General features: G+C 51.8%; 1 protein-coding gene across 1 annotated transcript in view; it reads left to right on the forward strand.

Moving 5' to 3' along the window:
• The window catches only part of SLIT1 (slit guidance ligand 1), a 161,981-nt gene that overhangs the window by 19,391 nt on the left and 126,558 nt on the right, over positions 1 to 16,032 (forward strand). Inside the window, exons 2-4 of the mRNA XM_087862844.1 lie at positions 1,905 to 1,976; positions 4,038 to 4,109; positions 9,310 to 9,381. Coding sequence (XP_087718970.1) covers positions 1,905 to 1,976; positions 4,038 to 4,109; positions 9,310 to 9,381 — 216 coding nt within the window. The remainder of the gene's footprint in view (positions 1 to 1,904; positions 1,977 to 4,037; positions 4,110 to 9,309; positions 9,382 to 16,032) is intronic.

Below are 16,032 nucleotides of genomic sequence, written 5' to 3' on the forward strand. Positions count from 1 at the left end.
CTCAGTCTGGGCTCTCATCAGGGGCCCCGTTACCTTGGAGAGGCCTCAAGCCCCTCTGAGAGATCCTGTTTGAAAAGAGATGTGGAGGGAATGAGTTTTTCCAGCTGCTGCTCAGGCTCAGGAGACAGGCTCAGGGGAAGGCAGAGGGAGTGATGGGTTGAATGCGTTATCCGCTTGTCCCCGGCCCGGCCTGCTGGAAGAAGCCTGGGCCCTCGGATCAGATGGCCGTGTCCACTCTGCTCTGTCATGTAGCAGCTGGTGACCTCTGGAAGACACCTGACCTCTCTGAGGCACAATGTCCTCGTCTGTAAGATAGGCGCTCTCACTACTTTCCAGCCCCTCATGAGGTGGTCCGTAGAGCCTGGGTTCTGGAGTCTGTGGAAACTAAAATATGGGGTTTTAGGGGTGCAGCTCTAGAACATCGTCTAGGCCAAACACACTTCCTACATGCTTACAGGGGAGGGACCTTGCTGTTTTCAAAGTAGCTGGGATTTGGGTTGACCAGGTTGGTGAGCGAGGAAGCTGGGCTGCAGGGGAGTAGGGTGTGTGTGTGTGTGTGTGTGTGTGTGCGCGCGCATGTGCGTTGGGATGGGGGTAGTTAGGTTGTTGCCAAGCACAGGAGTGACTGTGACGTGGTGAGAAAGAGGAGGAGGTGGCATGGATGTGAACACAGAGCTGCCACAGGGAGACAGATTAGATGCGGAGGTGACAGCTAGGTGTGGGGCTAGGGCCGATTGAGATTCTGCTGTGTGTGGCTCAGTGGAAGAACTTCCTGGGGAGTGCTGTAGCTGCCTCCTGGAAGGACCTGCTTTTCTGAGGCTGCACGAGCTCCCTGTGAAGAGAAGTGGCCTGGCAGAGGCGAGTGAGCTTCCCTGGGAGGCTCAGCAGGGGCCAGATGGCCTCTCCGGTGGGCTCCATGTCCAAGGTGCCCAGGTCATGGCTGGAGAGGGCCAAGGAGGAACACATGTAACCTTGGAAGGGAGGAGGGGCCAGAGGCTGGGGTAGAATGGGGAGAGGAGCCACTGCAGCTCAGGCCTGGCCCTGGGATCCAGCCAGTGGGCCCTCTCCCTTCCTCTACCCTGCCCTCTTTCCCCTCGATGCAGGACTGACCTCGTGGTAGGCTCTTGCCTGCAGGCCTCCTTGGCTCCCTGTCTTCCTCTGCTTGCTTTCTCAGGCCCCCTGTGATCTGGACTTGCAGTCCCCCAATGCTGCTTCCCATAGCTCCTGATCCCCCGCCTGTCTCCTCCCTCAGCCCCCAGATACTCCGGGGTGCTCTTTCTTGGAATGTCCACTCCGTCCCTCTCACTGGGCACATCTGCCTTGTCTTTTAGGCCTCAGCTTGAGTCCCATGTCCTCAGTCTCCTTAAAATGCGTGGCCCACCCTGCTCTCTCGTGTTCTGACTCTGGACAGCTTGTAGGAGCCTATGCCACCAGATGATAGCGTTGCTCTCTGCAAGGGGGCCCTTTCCCAGCACAGGCCATGCTCTGTACTTGTTTAGGCCCCATGCTAACCCACTGAGATAGTCACAGTTATTATCCCCACTTTATAGATGGGGGATCCACCTGAATGACCTCCCTTCGGCTAGTTTCCAAAATCTTCCCTGCGTGAATTTCTTGTCTCTCTAATCAGCCTGAGCTCTTTCTGGGCAAAAACCAGGACTTTGGCTCCCACAGCTCTCCCAGCAGCGAGCCTGTGCCCCGTGCATTTCCCTGGCTGCAAGGATGGGCCCCGGCTTGTTGGGCCTTGACATAGACGTGGGGGTCCCAGGGCTTGGCTGGGACACACCCAGCCCCATTGGTGAGAGGACAGGCTGGAGTTCAGTGGACCGGGAGTGTGGAGCTGAGCCCTGACGTGGGGGCCCGCCCTGGGCCTCTCACCATTTTGTTCTTCTTTCCTCCACCAGGGAACTCAACGGGAACAACATCACTCGGATCCACAAAAACGACTTCGTGGGGCTCAAGCAGCTGCGGGTGCTGTGAGTACGGGCCCCTGCTTATCACCGCCCTCCTGCCCCCCCCAGGCAATGGCCCCGTGGGTCCCCTGGCTGTGGGTCGTAGCGTTGTAGGCCAGCACGGCCTCTCCCTGGGGAGTCAGGCTTCAGCTGAGCAACCGCTGCCGTGCACAGGCCTGAGGAGGTGGGCGTAGCACGGAAACCAGCGCTCGCTGCCTGGCAGGACCTGGGCTGGGCGATGGGGCGTCTTATCCTGGGATGAGGGCAGACTGGGTGACCGTGAGGAAGCTTTAGGTCTCTGGCTTGGTCTGCTGGGGCTGCCCTCACAAAAGACCACAGACTGGCTGGCTTAAAGACAGAAATGTATTGTCTCACAGTTCTTGAGGCTAGAAGACTGCAATCAAGGTGTCATCCAGGTTGTTCATAGTGAGGCCTCTCTTCTTGGCCACGTTCTTGCTGTGACCTCACATGGCCTTTCCTCTGTGTGTGCACAGAGTGAGGTCTCTGGTGTCTCTTCTTCTTCTTATAAGGATACCAGTCCTATCAGACTAGGACCCTACCATTTTGACGTCATTAGGCCTTGATTACCTCCCTATAAGCTCCATCTCCAAATCATGCTGGGGGTTAGGGCTTCTGTGTATGAATTATGGGAAATGCATTCCAGTCCATGACAGTCTGCATAGTTCTTTTGACTCTGTGCCTCAGAAAGACTCCCCAGTGAGGCTACAGCCCCCCTGACTTGAGAGGGTAGGTGAGTGGGGGCAGTTGAGGACAGAAGTGGCTCTCCTCGGGTGCCTGACAGTGGCAGATATCAGAGTGACAGGCGTGGCTCTATTGGGGTTGGCCACTAGCCAGCAAAGGAGCCATCAGTAGCATTTCCTTTGTCGAGCTGGGTAGGGGTGAGGAGTGAGGAGGGGAAGGGGTGGATCCCTTCATCTCTTCCTCCTCTGCGGCTCTCAGACACATGCATGCATTCTGATGCATTCAACATTAGACAGTCATAGGGTCCTCACCCCCTACTCCCAGGGTAGTGCAAGGGTCCTCGGGCCTGAGTTCTTTCAGAACTACTTTGGCGCTCTGAGGGTCTTTGGTGGGGCTGGGGACCTTGTGGTCTCCATCTTCTCTGGGGTCATAGCTGTCAGTCACTGGGCAGGGGTCTCTGCTGCTCCAGAACCCACTGACCTTTGAGTCCTTCCCAGGCTCCAGGAATCTCTTCTGAGTCTGGGAAAACCCTCCTTCCCTCCTGGCATCCCTCACCCACTCTGTCCTCCAGCATGAGCTCCTCAACAGCTCAGGCTTTTGGAAACAAGGTGGAGGAAGAGAAGTGTGTGGTAGCAGCTTCTGCCCCTTGCCCTCCCCCAAACCTCCTCTGAGGTCCACATAGGACCCCAAGCCACCTGCTTAGGACTGGACTGGGGAAAATGCAGGGAGAAAAGTATACGTGACGATCTCAAAAGATACCATGCAACCAGCAAATGCCCGCCAGCCGGATGTTCTGGGCCGTGGGGAGCGTTGGCGGTGAGGAGGTGCGGTCTCATGGAGCCAGGTGGTGGAGCTGGCAGCAAATGGGGCCAGGGGGTGTAGGGGTGCAGGGAGAGGGGGTGTTGTCTGCCAACTGCAGAGTATGTTTGCTGCGTGTGTGGGCTTTGCCCAGTTGGCACAGGCTCCCCTCCCCCTGCTACTGGCCCATCCCCCGGCTCTGCCCCTTGGACATGCGCCCTCTGGGCCGAAGGAGGGCATGGGCGCCGGAAGCCCGGAGTTACCCCTGCTGCCTGGGTCCCGGCTTCCTGGAACAAGGATGCCTTTGGAGCCACGGCCTGGTGCCCTGGTGCCCTGTGGCCCCGGTGGCTGCAGAGGGGTCCACGCAGGCTCAGGGGTTGGAAATGTATCTTGCTGTCAGGCCTGGGGGTGCTGAGGATACCTGTTGGGAATTTGCAAGGTTGGGGGGCAGCTTTGTCAGCTCAGGCCAGGCCCTGGGTCTGTGTGTATCTTGGGTCCTGCTCCTGGTTCATTTCCTGGTGCCAGCTGTTGCTAGGAGTCCTTGTCCAACATCTTTTAGCTGTCCTTGTCTCTTTGCTTCCCCAGGCAGCTGATGGAGAACCAGATTGGAGTGGTGGAGCGGGGGGCTTTTGACGACATGAAGGAGCTTGAGCGGCTGTGAGTATCTGTGGGCGTAGGCTCAGGGCGGTGGGGTAGCGCTGAGGGGACATGACAGCTGAGTCTGGCAGCAAGGGCAGGGTGCAGGGAGAGGACAGCATGCCCCACCTGCCTCCCTCTGGCTGGTAGGAGCCAGGGGCAGCCACAGCCAGGGAAGCGGTCATGGCATCATCACAGGGTGTGACAGTGAGGACAAAGCTGGAGGGTGTCTGCACCCCACACTCTAAATGCAACTCTCGGCGCCTGGGTGGCTCAGTCGTTAAGCGTCTGCCTTTGGCTCAGGGCGTGATCCCGGTGTTCTGGGATCGAGCCCCACATCAGGCTCCTCCGCTAGGAGCCTGCTTCTTCTTCTCCCACTCCCCCTGCTTGTGTTCCCTCTCTCGCTGGCTGTCTCTCTCTGTCAAATAAATAAATAAAATCTTAAAAAAAAAATGTTAGAATACCTCTAAATGCAACTCTCTTTGTTGTTTTTCCTTGATAACAAATTATGGCAAAAACCCCACGCAGTACAGAGGAAGTGAAATTGCTTCCTCTAACCTCCTAGCCCAGGCATGACTACTGTCCATCCTCCCGTTCGTGTGGCTGTGTGGAAGAATTGGTGTGCCAAGGGGACTGTCGGGGAGACCCAGCGGCCACCTGAGACGCTGGGTCTTGGGTGTTCAGGGCCACAGCACAGAAGCTGGAAGGTGGAGATATTTCTGACTTACATGATTTCTCCAAACCAGAGCTTGGTTTTCAAATGGGTCATGATCAAGTTTTGCATTTCAGGTTGGCAATGATGAAAAAAAAAAAAAAAGGAATGTGGTGTCAGTGGAGGGGGGATGGACACACATTCATGGGGGTGGGTGGACGCACACTCACGGGGGTCACTGGTCTCACTGTTTTGCTTTGGTTTGGCTCTCAAGAGGTGCCAAGAGTCCTAGAGTTCCTGCCCTCTAAACCAGAAAGTCCCTTTTATTTTAAGGCAGTAATCAGAGACGTGGCTAAAAATGTGTATACAGGATATTCTTTGCACATCATTTAAATAGCACAACGACAACAAAAATGGACAAAGCCATTTTGGTGGAGACGTAGGGTATCAAGTCACATTTTTGAAGAACAGTTAAGGCCATTGGAATGTGCTTACAATAACGCATTAAATGAAAAAGGCAGGGAGTGATGTTATGTAAATCACATCAACTTATATGTATATAGAGCACAGGAGGGGGAAAGTAATTGGGAAGATTAACTCTCATTGCACTGAGTGGTGGGATATCAGATAACTTTAATTTTACTCTTTGTGCTTATCTTTTTTATGGATTTTCTTACAATGAGTTTATAATTATAATTATAGCTACAGTTGATTGCCTTACTCTATGCCAGGCACCAGGATAAGCTCTTTGCCCTACAATATCTCATTTAATCCTTAAAACAACGCTGTGGTCAGTGGTATTTTACAGATGAGAAACAGAGGTGCACTGAAGTTCAGGCACTTGGTGATTAAGTGTAATTAAGTGCAGAAGAGGGGATTAGAACCTGGATCATTTTGCCTCTGAAGCCTGAGCTCTTAATGACTATGACCTAATACCTCACTTTTCTCTTTTACTTCAAAGAAAGTAAGGTATTAAAGAAAGGGAGAAGAATATGGTTGTCTTCTTGCCTTCCTGCAGCCTGGAAGAAAATCAAGGTGGTCTTTTCTTTTGCGTTCTTCATCCTGGCCTAGGAGTGAGCGATAAGGAGCCTGCAGCGAGAATGGATGATGAATGCCGTGTTTGTTTTTTTCAAAGGCTCAGAACGAAGTACACATTCATGACCCGATGCGGACCTGGACCGAACCCCTGCAGCTCCGCTCTGGTGCTGCCAAGCTCTGCAGGAGGAAGGATGGTGGGCGGGGGGCCGACACATGGTGGGGGTGGGAGGCAGGGCCCTCCTTTTTGAGTCACGACTTGTCACCGCAGACTTTGTCCCTTCTGTCCTGTTCCCGTTCCTTTCTTCAGGGCTGGGTCCCCCGCAAGTTCACAGCAGGCGGTTTTTCTTGGGAGGGTGTGACTGCCGTGTCCCCGGGGATGTCTGGTGCTCACTGCGGACAGCTGGCACCCTCTCTTCTGACTTGGTGGAGACCTGTGGTGATCCATCAATCATACAAGTTGAATAAAGCGGGCAGTCATAAACACCGCACATACTCTAAACATTCAATTTTTTAAAAAAGATTTTATTTATTTATTTGATAGACAGCCAGCGAGAGAGGGAACATAAGCAGGGGAGTGGGAGAGGAAGAAGCAGGCTCCCAGGGGAGGAGCCTGATGTGGGGCTCGATCCCAGAACTCTGGGATCACACCCTGAGCTGAAGGCAGACGCTTAATGACTGAGCCACCCAGGCGCCCCTAAACATTCCATTTTAAGCGCAAACATGGAAGTGAGCATTTATTGACCTTCTTCCCCCACCTTCCACCCCCTCCCCAAGGCTTTTCTTCTTAGTATGACACTGGAGTTCTGTATTGTTTTCCTCACCTACACTACACACAAATTACTTGCTTACGATTTTTGGTTTTGGTTTCTTTAAGATGGAGTGAGATGTTTAAAAGACCCTTAGAAGCAATCTGGGTGAAGAATTCCGAGTTTTGTTTCCTTCCTTCCTTCCTTCCTTCCTTCCTTCCTTCCTTCCTTCCTTCCTTCCTTCCTTTCTTCCTTCCTTTATATGAGAGAGAGAGAGAACAGAAGTAGGGGAGAGGGAAAAGCAGACTCCCCACTGAGCAGAGAGCCTGTAGCAAGGCTGGATCCCAGGACCCTGAGATCATGACCTGAGCTGAAGGCAGATGCTTAACCGACTGAGCCACCCAGGTGCCCCCCACCCCCGAGTTTCTTTTGTCACCCTCCTGCCCCTGGCCCAATCTTTTACTTAATTCAACAGCCCTTTAATGAACAGCTTTTGGTTTATTGACTTTCTCCAAAGCATCCAATTTAGTTTTCACAGAGATGACTCTTTTCACAGGAGTATTTTGTTCGCTTCTGTCACAGTTAATTACATTCTATAATTATAAGCACCTCTGGCATAGGTAGGTTTGGGAGCAGACATAGCTGGTTCTTGTAAGCAGTTCCTGCAAGCTTGAGTATAGAAGTGGAAGTGTGCAGTCCTGCTGGCCATAAGGGTCGGCGTGCCGTGGGCACGGAGGGAGAGTGGCACGCTCAGCCACCCTGTGCTGGCCGAGGGGGGGCCAGTGTGCAATGCGGGGGAAAGGAGCTGTTCAGAACCCGGCTCTAGTACCTGGCCGTGACGAGGGTGGGTCCCTCACCTCTGGGCATCCCAGCTCCCTCAGCTATCACAGAGAGCTCAGCCAGGTCAATAAACGTCCTGAGCGCCTATTAAGAGCCAAGGCATGCGGCGAGATGGTAGAGGTAAAACTTGCCCTCGGGTTGTTGCGAGAAGAAGGCGCGAGGGTACGTGCGTGAATGTGAGCCCTTGTTGTCACACTCAAGAGAAAGAAACCCACCTGCGCCTTCCGCTTTCCCCTCGTCCCGGTGCCTGGCACGTGCCGAGGGCTAAGAAGGACTGGTCACCACTACAGCTGCCCCTGTTCTTAGTACCTGCAGCTCCTTCACCGTGCTAGGGCCCTCCTTTGCTGTTCTTTGATTTTCTGTTTTATACTGGCTATTGAATTTTTCCCCCCTCTGCAGTGTTTTCAGAAATTGAAGCTGGAAAAATGAGAAAGTCTTGGGGGAAAACAAAACAGAATGAAAACCAATGATTACCAGGCAGTGTAAATACAGGATTAATTTACTGGACAAGGTTAAGGAACTTGGGGTGATCTGATGTCCACTTCTGTTGCTTTAAGGATTATATTGGTGGTCCCTTTTTTTTTCCAGGGCAGTGATGTGTTTCCCTAGGAGCCTGCCCTTTTGAGTTAACCTCTTCCAGCTGGTCTCCTTGTCTGCACGGTGCAGGAAAATGGTGCCTTTCTCTCATATCAGATGAAGGGTGACCTCCTAGGAGGTAACCACAGACGGGTTACCGTTGGCCACAGACAATTACGTTTCTTGCTCCCCCCTAGCACAAGAAGGCTTGTGTAGAATTGGTTTATGCTCGTCCCGCGCCGTTAAAGGAGATGGTTGTGCGAGACCCGAACTGTGCTGTGGTCTGGTGGGTGGGGCTGGATTTTACGCCAGAGCTTCTCCAGCCTCTGTGTGCGCCCGGATCACTTGGGAATTCTGATGAAATGCAGAGTCTGACTCCCCAGGCCTGGGGGAGAGGCTGGGATATTGCAGCTCTTACCAACTCCCAGGCGAAGCCCCTGCGGTGGCCCGTGGACCACAGTGTGCGAATACCAAGCTTCCACACGTGTAGGTGTCACTCCCCCGATGGGCAGGAGTCGTCCTCCAGCGTCAGAGGACAGGCTGCTGACCTCCGTGGGGTGTTGCTGCTTTCCTAGGGCCAGTCTGGGTTCTTTCCGCGTTGCATCCTCCGTCCAGGCCAAGTTCCAGAGCCAGACTTCCCACTCCTGCCTGTGTGTATAAACTGAGTTGTTCTTCCCACCAGGAGAGCAATGAGAAATGACGGGCATCCTAGTCCCTAAAAATAAAGGGCTTGTTCTCTGTTGTTTTGCACGGACAGAAAGCCACAGATTGCCGAGTGAGGAAAATGCAGGTGGCCGAATACTTTTTTCTTCTATTATTTGAGGTTTGTAAAGAATGAAGCATGCATTTTCCTAAATAATAAAAAAAAAGTCGATAGCGCGATTTTCAGGTTGAGAAAAAGACCTAAAGCAAACAATAAAAGTTAGGTTGCCACCGAGGCAAACATGGGTGAAAGCCATGAACAATCAGAACCGTGGGGCTAGTTCTACCCCTGCTTCCATTTCAAGTGGAGTCAGGTGTTCAGCGCACAAGCCAAGATAGTATTTCAGTGCCTCATGGATTCGAGCAGGTGTTGCGCATGTAACATGATGATGTCGAGGAGCGCGGGCGGAAATCGTGGGAAGCGTCCACTGCCCGCCACCCATCAGGTCCTTGGCGGGGAGCTCCCTCCGGTGCTCGTCCTCCCCCAGTGTCGGATGGCGGACTCGCACTTCATGGAAACCGAGGCCCAGGGAAGCTCATTTCCCTGGAGGCAACACAGTGACCCTGTTAGGATGTGAACCTGTGCCCTCTCACTCGGAACCCAGAGCTTTCTGGATTTCCCGGACGTCGAGGCACCTTCCAACTCTTCCTTTCTTCTCTCTTTTAGACGACTGAACCGGAACCAGCTGCACCTGTTACCGGAACTGCTGTTCCAGAATAACCAGGCTCTGTCGAGGCTGTGAGTGACACTGCGGCTATGGCGTGGGTGGGGGGGCGCATCTGGTCAGAGGGGCCCGGGCTCTCCCTCAACCTCGTTCCATGGGTCGTTTCTCAGCGGTCACACCTGCCGGGATCCACAGCTCATTCAGTTCTGCGTGCTGACTCTGACTGGGCAGGTGGCAGAATGTTCTGGGGGGGGGTGTTCTTGTCAGCCATAATGCCAGGCTTTCCAACCCTGCACATCTGTCCCAGCGTTTGGTAACCTGCCCTGGGTCGAATATTGATTCACTCCGTGAAGCCCTTCTTGGATCTCTTTCTAGTGTGAGATCGGAGTCGTGAAGTCTGGAAGCTTATCAACCGTGGCATAAAGTCATACTTTTTTATTTGCTGTAAATGTACTTCTTTCAAGCTTCAAGGGTAGTGGCTAATTCTGCTGCTCTATGATTTGCTGAATGTGGCTGTAATTGTTCAACATTTATTTCACTTTGTGGGGTCTCGGGTTGGACAGAACCTTAGGGATTATCTAAGGAATCTCCTCTGCAGTTCCTTAGCCTGCGGTCCTTCAGTCTTTGCTTGGCTGCCTCTAATGAGGAGTTCACTCTCTCCCCAGACAGTCAGTTGCATTATTGGACAGATCTGCATATTAGAAACATTTTCTTAAGTTTGAGCCCTAAATCTGTTTCCCAAGAATTTATGTTTTTCTTATCTTTGCTTTCTGTAAGCATATAGAACAACTGTGTACTCTTGTTAGATTTAAAAAAAAAAAGATTTATTTATTCCAGAGGGAAGGAGGGAGTGCATGATCTGGGGGAAGGGGCAGAGGGAGAGGGAGTGAGAATCCCAAGCAGACTCCACCCTGAGCGCAGAGCCCAGTCCCATAACCCTGAGATCACGACCAGAGCTGAGACCAGCAGTCAGACACTTAACCGACTGTGCCACCCAGGCGCCCCTCTCGTTAGATTTTTGAAGGGCTGTCAGGATTTTGAATTTTGATTTGGGAGGTTTTTGAGTTCTTTTAGTTATTTCCATTTACAACCTGAAAACCCCTGGTTGGGACCTTCTGCGTGGCCAGCAGAGCACTGTGTGTGCGGAAGCAAGGCTGCTAGTCTTCCCTGGAGAGGCTTGTAGGACAGCACCAGGTGGAGGAAGAGGCAGCGGGTGACTTCGACAGGACTGAGGTGTGGGGGCTGGGTGGGAGATGGCAGCCCAGGACTGCCTGAGTGCTGACGGTGTGACTGCGGGCCCCTGGAGTTTGGATTCAACACAGCCAATTCTTTGCACACATGTCACGACTTCCAGAGCTCTTGATGAACCTAGGGGTCTCCATGGGGCAGCCCCTGTGTCCTTGAAACTGCCTTCAAGTTTTTGTCTTGAAGCTGTCCACATGGTCTCTCAGGTCACTTCCTGTTTCTTCTTCCTTCTGGTCTGGAGGCTCGCCACAGTGACCTTCAGTGATGAGCCCTTCCGCTGGTCTCTGCCACCCTCAGTCCTGAGCTAGGCCTTCTTCAGTCCTCTGTCACTCGGTAGGTTGGGCCTTTCATTCGGTGCCAGGCACATGCGGGGAGCATTTTACTTGCCTTGAGTGCTAAGGCACGAGGCCCTTCCCAGCAGAGGTATCTGCCCTAACATCTCTCTAACCAGGGCTTTAACCTGAAGTCTGTGCTGGGACTGGTCACGTGCAGGCGCTGGCCTTGCCCTGCCCAGGCTCCAGCAGCTCCTGTTTTCTCTGCCCGGTCCTTTCTGGAAGCTGGCTCTCAAGGGCATTATCACAGCTCTGTCTCTGCAAAAATTCATCCTGAACATCCTTTCTCTTGCTGACCTCCTGTACTTTTCTTTTTCCTTTCTGCAAGCCCTCTTCACCTTTCCAACGTCTGCTGTCACTGTCTCAGCATTATCTGCCTGCTCGGTTTCCCTTCCCCTGGCCGCCCTGATCACTGTCTTCCTCCACCCGGGCTTCAGAGCCTGTGTGTGCAGGACGTGGTTGCCACTGAGCTTTGGGCACCTGCTTTGACCCTCTCTCTTTTATTTTACTAAAAATTTTTAAAAATTTATTTTGAGATTTCAGCTTTATTGAGGGAGGATGGATAAATAAAACTGAAAGTTACTTAACACGTACGCTGTGATGACTTGCTATACACAGGAAAGGGTCCCCCATCTAGTTAATTAACACATCCATCACTCCACACGGTCATCCTTTTATTTATTTGTTTGGCTTTTGTGTATGTGTGAGAATATTTAAGTTCTACTCTCAGCAACTTTCAATTATGCAAGATGGTCTTATAACTGCGGCTGTCATGTAATACATTAGATCCTCAGACTTTATTCATCTCACCCCTGCAAGTTTGTACCCTGTTGTCTGCCTCTTCCTACTGTTCCCCCCAGCTCTCAGCAGTCACTTTGCTATTCTGTGTTTCTATGAGTTTGACTGTTTTTAGATTTCTTTTTTTCCCCAGATTCCACATATAAGTGATACCATGCAGTACTTGTCTTCTCTGTCTGGCTTATCTCACTTAGCATAATCCCTCAAGGTCCATCCATGTGGTCACAAATGGCAGGATTTCCTTCTTTTTCATGGTTGGACGGTATTCCATTATATATCTATACCTCTCACATCCTTATCCATTTGTTCATCGATGGACACAGCTTCTTTCCATCCCTCATTTACTTTAAAATATCCAAGACCCCCCATGTGAATCTAAATTCACAAACTTTCGCCTTTTCCTTGAGGTTACTTCCAGCACTATTCATCTCTTGAGGGGCTGCCATCTTTTGCCGGAGCCTTCCACCAGCTCTTGAGGCTGGCGTGAAGAGGACAGCTCTGCAGGGGTCTCTGTCTCCAGCTCTTGGGTCTACCTTTTACCAGTGTCATTGGTGCCCTGCATGTCCGTGGGGTCCCCTCCTGAGAGCAGTGACACCGTGTGGTCCATACGGCTGCTTTCTTGACTTGTGTCTGGAGAATTGGATCCCTAGTGGAACGGCTGGGTAGCCTGGAGCAGTAGAAAATCAAGGCTCAGGTGGTCCTGGGTTTTTCAAGGTGTAACTCCAGGTGGTCTGACTTCTCAGGGCCTGCTTTTCTTACCTGTACACGGTTGGGCTATTGTGAGGCTGAGTTGAGATTGTGCATATAAAGCATCAGGACTGCGGTGGGCCTGTAGCAGGTGTTCGCTCTGTTCCTGACAGTGTTGGTGAGCAAATGGCCCTGCAGGGAAGTTGGCGCTTGGGTGCACCTGTCTCATCTGACACCTGTGACCCTGTGAGGTGGACAGTTCCTCATGGTTTTACTGCCAAGGAAAGTCAAGATGAAAGTCAAGGTTGGAGAGGTGAAGTGACCTTCTCAGGGTCAGTAGTCAAGTTCCTTTGGGACTCCCCACCCAGTGCTCTTCATGGCTTCATATTTTACTGAAGAAAAGTGCTTCTATGCTTTAACAAATATTAAATAACTGGATTTTATATCTAAAGGCTGGCATAAGGAACTCCATTCAAGGAGTGGAAAAGCCATTGAAGAAGTTAAGAGTCTGCCTGACTCCTGCTCTTGGCACCCTATGGGGCTGGGAACTGGAGGAGGCAGTGGCCTCCAGAAACATTGGATGTTCTCACCCTTGTGGCCGGCTGGCTGTCTTGTGGAGGGGGCCAATCAGCACCGAACAGAGAGACTTCCAAGAGAAGGGCCGCCTGATTGAAGGCTTGGTGATTCTTTGGGGAGTATTTCCAGGCTGTAGAACCAGAACCCTTCCCCAGTACCTACTGCTTTTTCTTTTTAGCCAGTGTGTCCCTAATTCTCCACAGGAGATGTTCCAGGAGCATAGCCAGACCTGATGAAGGGAAACTATTTTCCTAGCTTCCCTGTTAATATTTCTGAAGCTCATCTGTAAGCACAGGTGTGCCAGGCAGCAGGACTTTGGGGAGGACTCCTGTGCAGTGTCCCCACTCAGGTCAGTCTGGGACTTGAGTTCATGACTGGGCCCAACCTGGTTCAGTGCCACCTGGCGCCCCTCCAATTCAGGCCATCTCAAAAGTGCACATCCTGGGGGAAGTGGTTAAACAAACCCTTTTATTGATCTGGTTGGTTGTCTCTGGGCTCTGGCTCACTGAGTTGCTTTTGTTGTGCTAAGGAAGGGTGCAGGGGCAAGTGCTTAAAGATTTATTTGCCAATATTCTTTGTCCCATTTCCACCTTCAGTCTATTGACCTGAGCACCTGGCATTGCAAACATCTCTGATAATTCTCCTGGTTCTCTTGGTCTGGGCGAGGAGCACTTGGGCACTCTGGGTTCCGGAAACAGAAACCTGCGCAGGCTGGTGATGGGAAGGGTGGTGGGGTATTGCGAGGCACAACCAGCAGACTTACAGGCTCCCCAGGACAGGAAGTGAGGTATTGCTGGGACCAGAACTGAGAGGTGAACAGTGATTCTAGTTCTTTCTGAATATCTCATTATTGTCCTGCTTCTCCCTGCCGACCAGTATCTTGGGCTTATGCGCAGCATCTCAGTTCCGCCGTGACTTTGGTTAGCCACAGTGCCGACTCCCCTCCTACTTCCTGTGACCTTGGAGTTAATCCCCACGTCTCAGGTCCCAGCTGCAGATTTCTGGGGAAAAAATCTGATTGGCTCACCTTTGGTCATGAGATCATTCCCGAACCAACGAGCTGTGTTGAGGGTTTGTGGGATCACCTGGAGCTGTCTTACTAGGGAGCCCATTCCTCCTCCAGGAACTGGAGGGGACCACATTCCCTTAGGAGGCAGGGTAGGAGGGGAAGCAGGGCCTGGTGGTCCTGGTCTCTCACCTGTTGACCTCCCCTCTGCTTTGAGGGCTCCGTTGCTAATCCTTCCCACCTGGAGCAAATCATGGACTTTCGGCAGAGGCCGTTATGCTAAATCAGTGTGAAACAGGTTTGAGAGAGACCAAATGTGTAGGTAAGGTGCGGTCACAGAGTGTGTTGGATGGCGCAATCCATATTTAGGTTGACTTTGTGTGTGTGGCTGCCAGGTGTTAAAATCCCGTTACTGGCTGTTCTTCAGTAATATCTCCCCCGTGTTGTGTTGGTTTGTCCATTTCGTTCCATATGTGGGAGCTGAGGCTCAGAGACGTGACTTGCCTTGGACCACAGAGCAATTTGGTGATCAGGTTAGAATTAGATACCAGGCCTTCAAAGGTCCTGAAATCTCACATTTGGGGATCTAGCCTAAGGAAACAATAAAACATGAGCACAACCATGTTCATTACAGCATTATTTAGAATTTTGAAATGTAGAATATTCCTTTTTTTTTTAAGATTTTATTTATTTATTTGACAGAGAGAGAGACAGTACAAGCAGGGATGTGGGGGAGAGGGAGAACTAGGTACCCTGCTGAGCAGAGAGCCCAATGTGGGGCTCGATCCCAGGACCCTGAGATCATGACCTGAGCCGAAGGCAGATGTGTAACCAACTGAGCCCCCCAGGTGCCCTGAAATGTAGAGTATTCCTATTCTGGAATATAGAATATTCCCACATTGAAATATAGAATACTGAATATAGAAATATATGTTCAACGTTGGGGGAACAGTTAAGTAAATTATGGTATATCTGCTTGAGGAAATATTTATATCCTCATTAAATGTGGTCTCTGTGGAAGATGTAAAGTAATGCAGCTAAATGTTTGTGTTACCAAAAGCCAGGATGCAAAATTATACTGACAATATAATCACTAAATAAATCACTCTAAAGAATGCACAGAAAGAGACTGTAAAATGTTTCTGGGTGACTTTTTTCTTTTCTGTGTTTCCCAGATGTTCTGTAAGAAGTGTGTGTGGTTTTTATGGTAGGAGACCTCCCACCTTTTACGAGCGCTGGAAAGCCTCTGTGGTCGGAGTTAAAGTGAGTGCTAGCCGAGTGACCTCAGAGGGCTTCCTCTAACCCCGGGAGTCCTGTTTTGCTCTTCTATCAGACAGAGAGAATTCCAGCTACCCCACAGGCCTTTGCGGGGGTTGGGGAAAGGTGTGACCTACTCTCACGGCAGGTGTAAACTCTGTGGCCCGTAGTAGAAGCTCAGGGAACAGGAGGTGAATCCACAGGTGACCTGCTTTGGCGGCGGCACTAGAGCCTCCAAGCTGACCTGCACTTGAGCATTTGTCCACTGCCGCTGGTCCACCGGCGTCTGTCTTCGTGTAGAACCACCCCCTCGCGTGGCAGGGACCTCCCCCAACAGGTTTAAACTTCCCCTTCACGAGAGGCTGCACGTCATGAGGCACGCCTGCAGAGGCACCCCTAGGGGCTGTGGAGGGGGGCTGGCGTGCTCGCCAGCAGCAGGGCCCAGCAGGCAGCCGCGGGGTCCTGGGACCAGCATTGCACAGTTGCCCCAGAAATGTTTCTTAGGGCCCTGGAGTTACTCGTGTGTTCTTTGCTTCCTTGGGGATGCCCCCCTTGCGGGTGGGCCCCGAGTTCCGGCTCAGCACCCTCACTCCCCCACCTCTTCAGAAGAGAGCATCCAGCCACCCCTTGTTTATAGGTAGAGGGAGTCGGAGCCCCCGCAGAAGTGTGCCTATCCTGTGACGTCCTCTCACCGCCCGGGTCTCCCAGGACCGTCACCAAAGGTCTCAGGAACCACAGCTGTTACAGTAATGGTTAGAACAAATGGAAGATCATTCTGTGCCAGGCTCATGGGGGACAACCAACAAATATTATCTGATTTCATC

Source organism: Ursus americanus, chromosome 6 (genome assembly GCF_024610735.1).
Source record: "Ursus americanus isolate L20-20 chromosome 6, mUrsAme1.1.p, whole genome shotgun sequence".
In the NCBI taxonomy this organism is placed as follows: Eukaryota; Metazoa; Chordata; class Mammalia; order Carnivora; family Ursidae; genus Ursus; species Ursus americanus.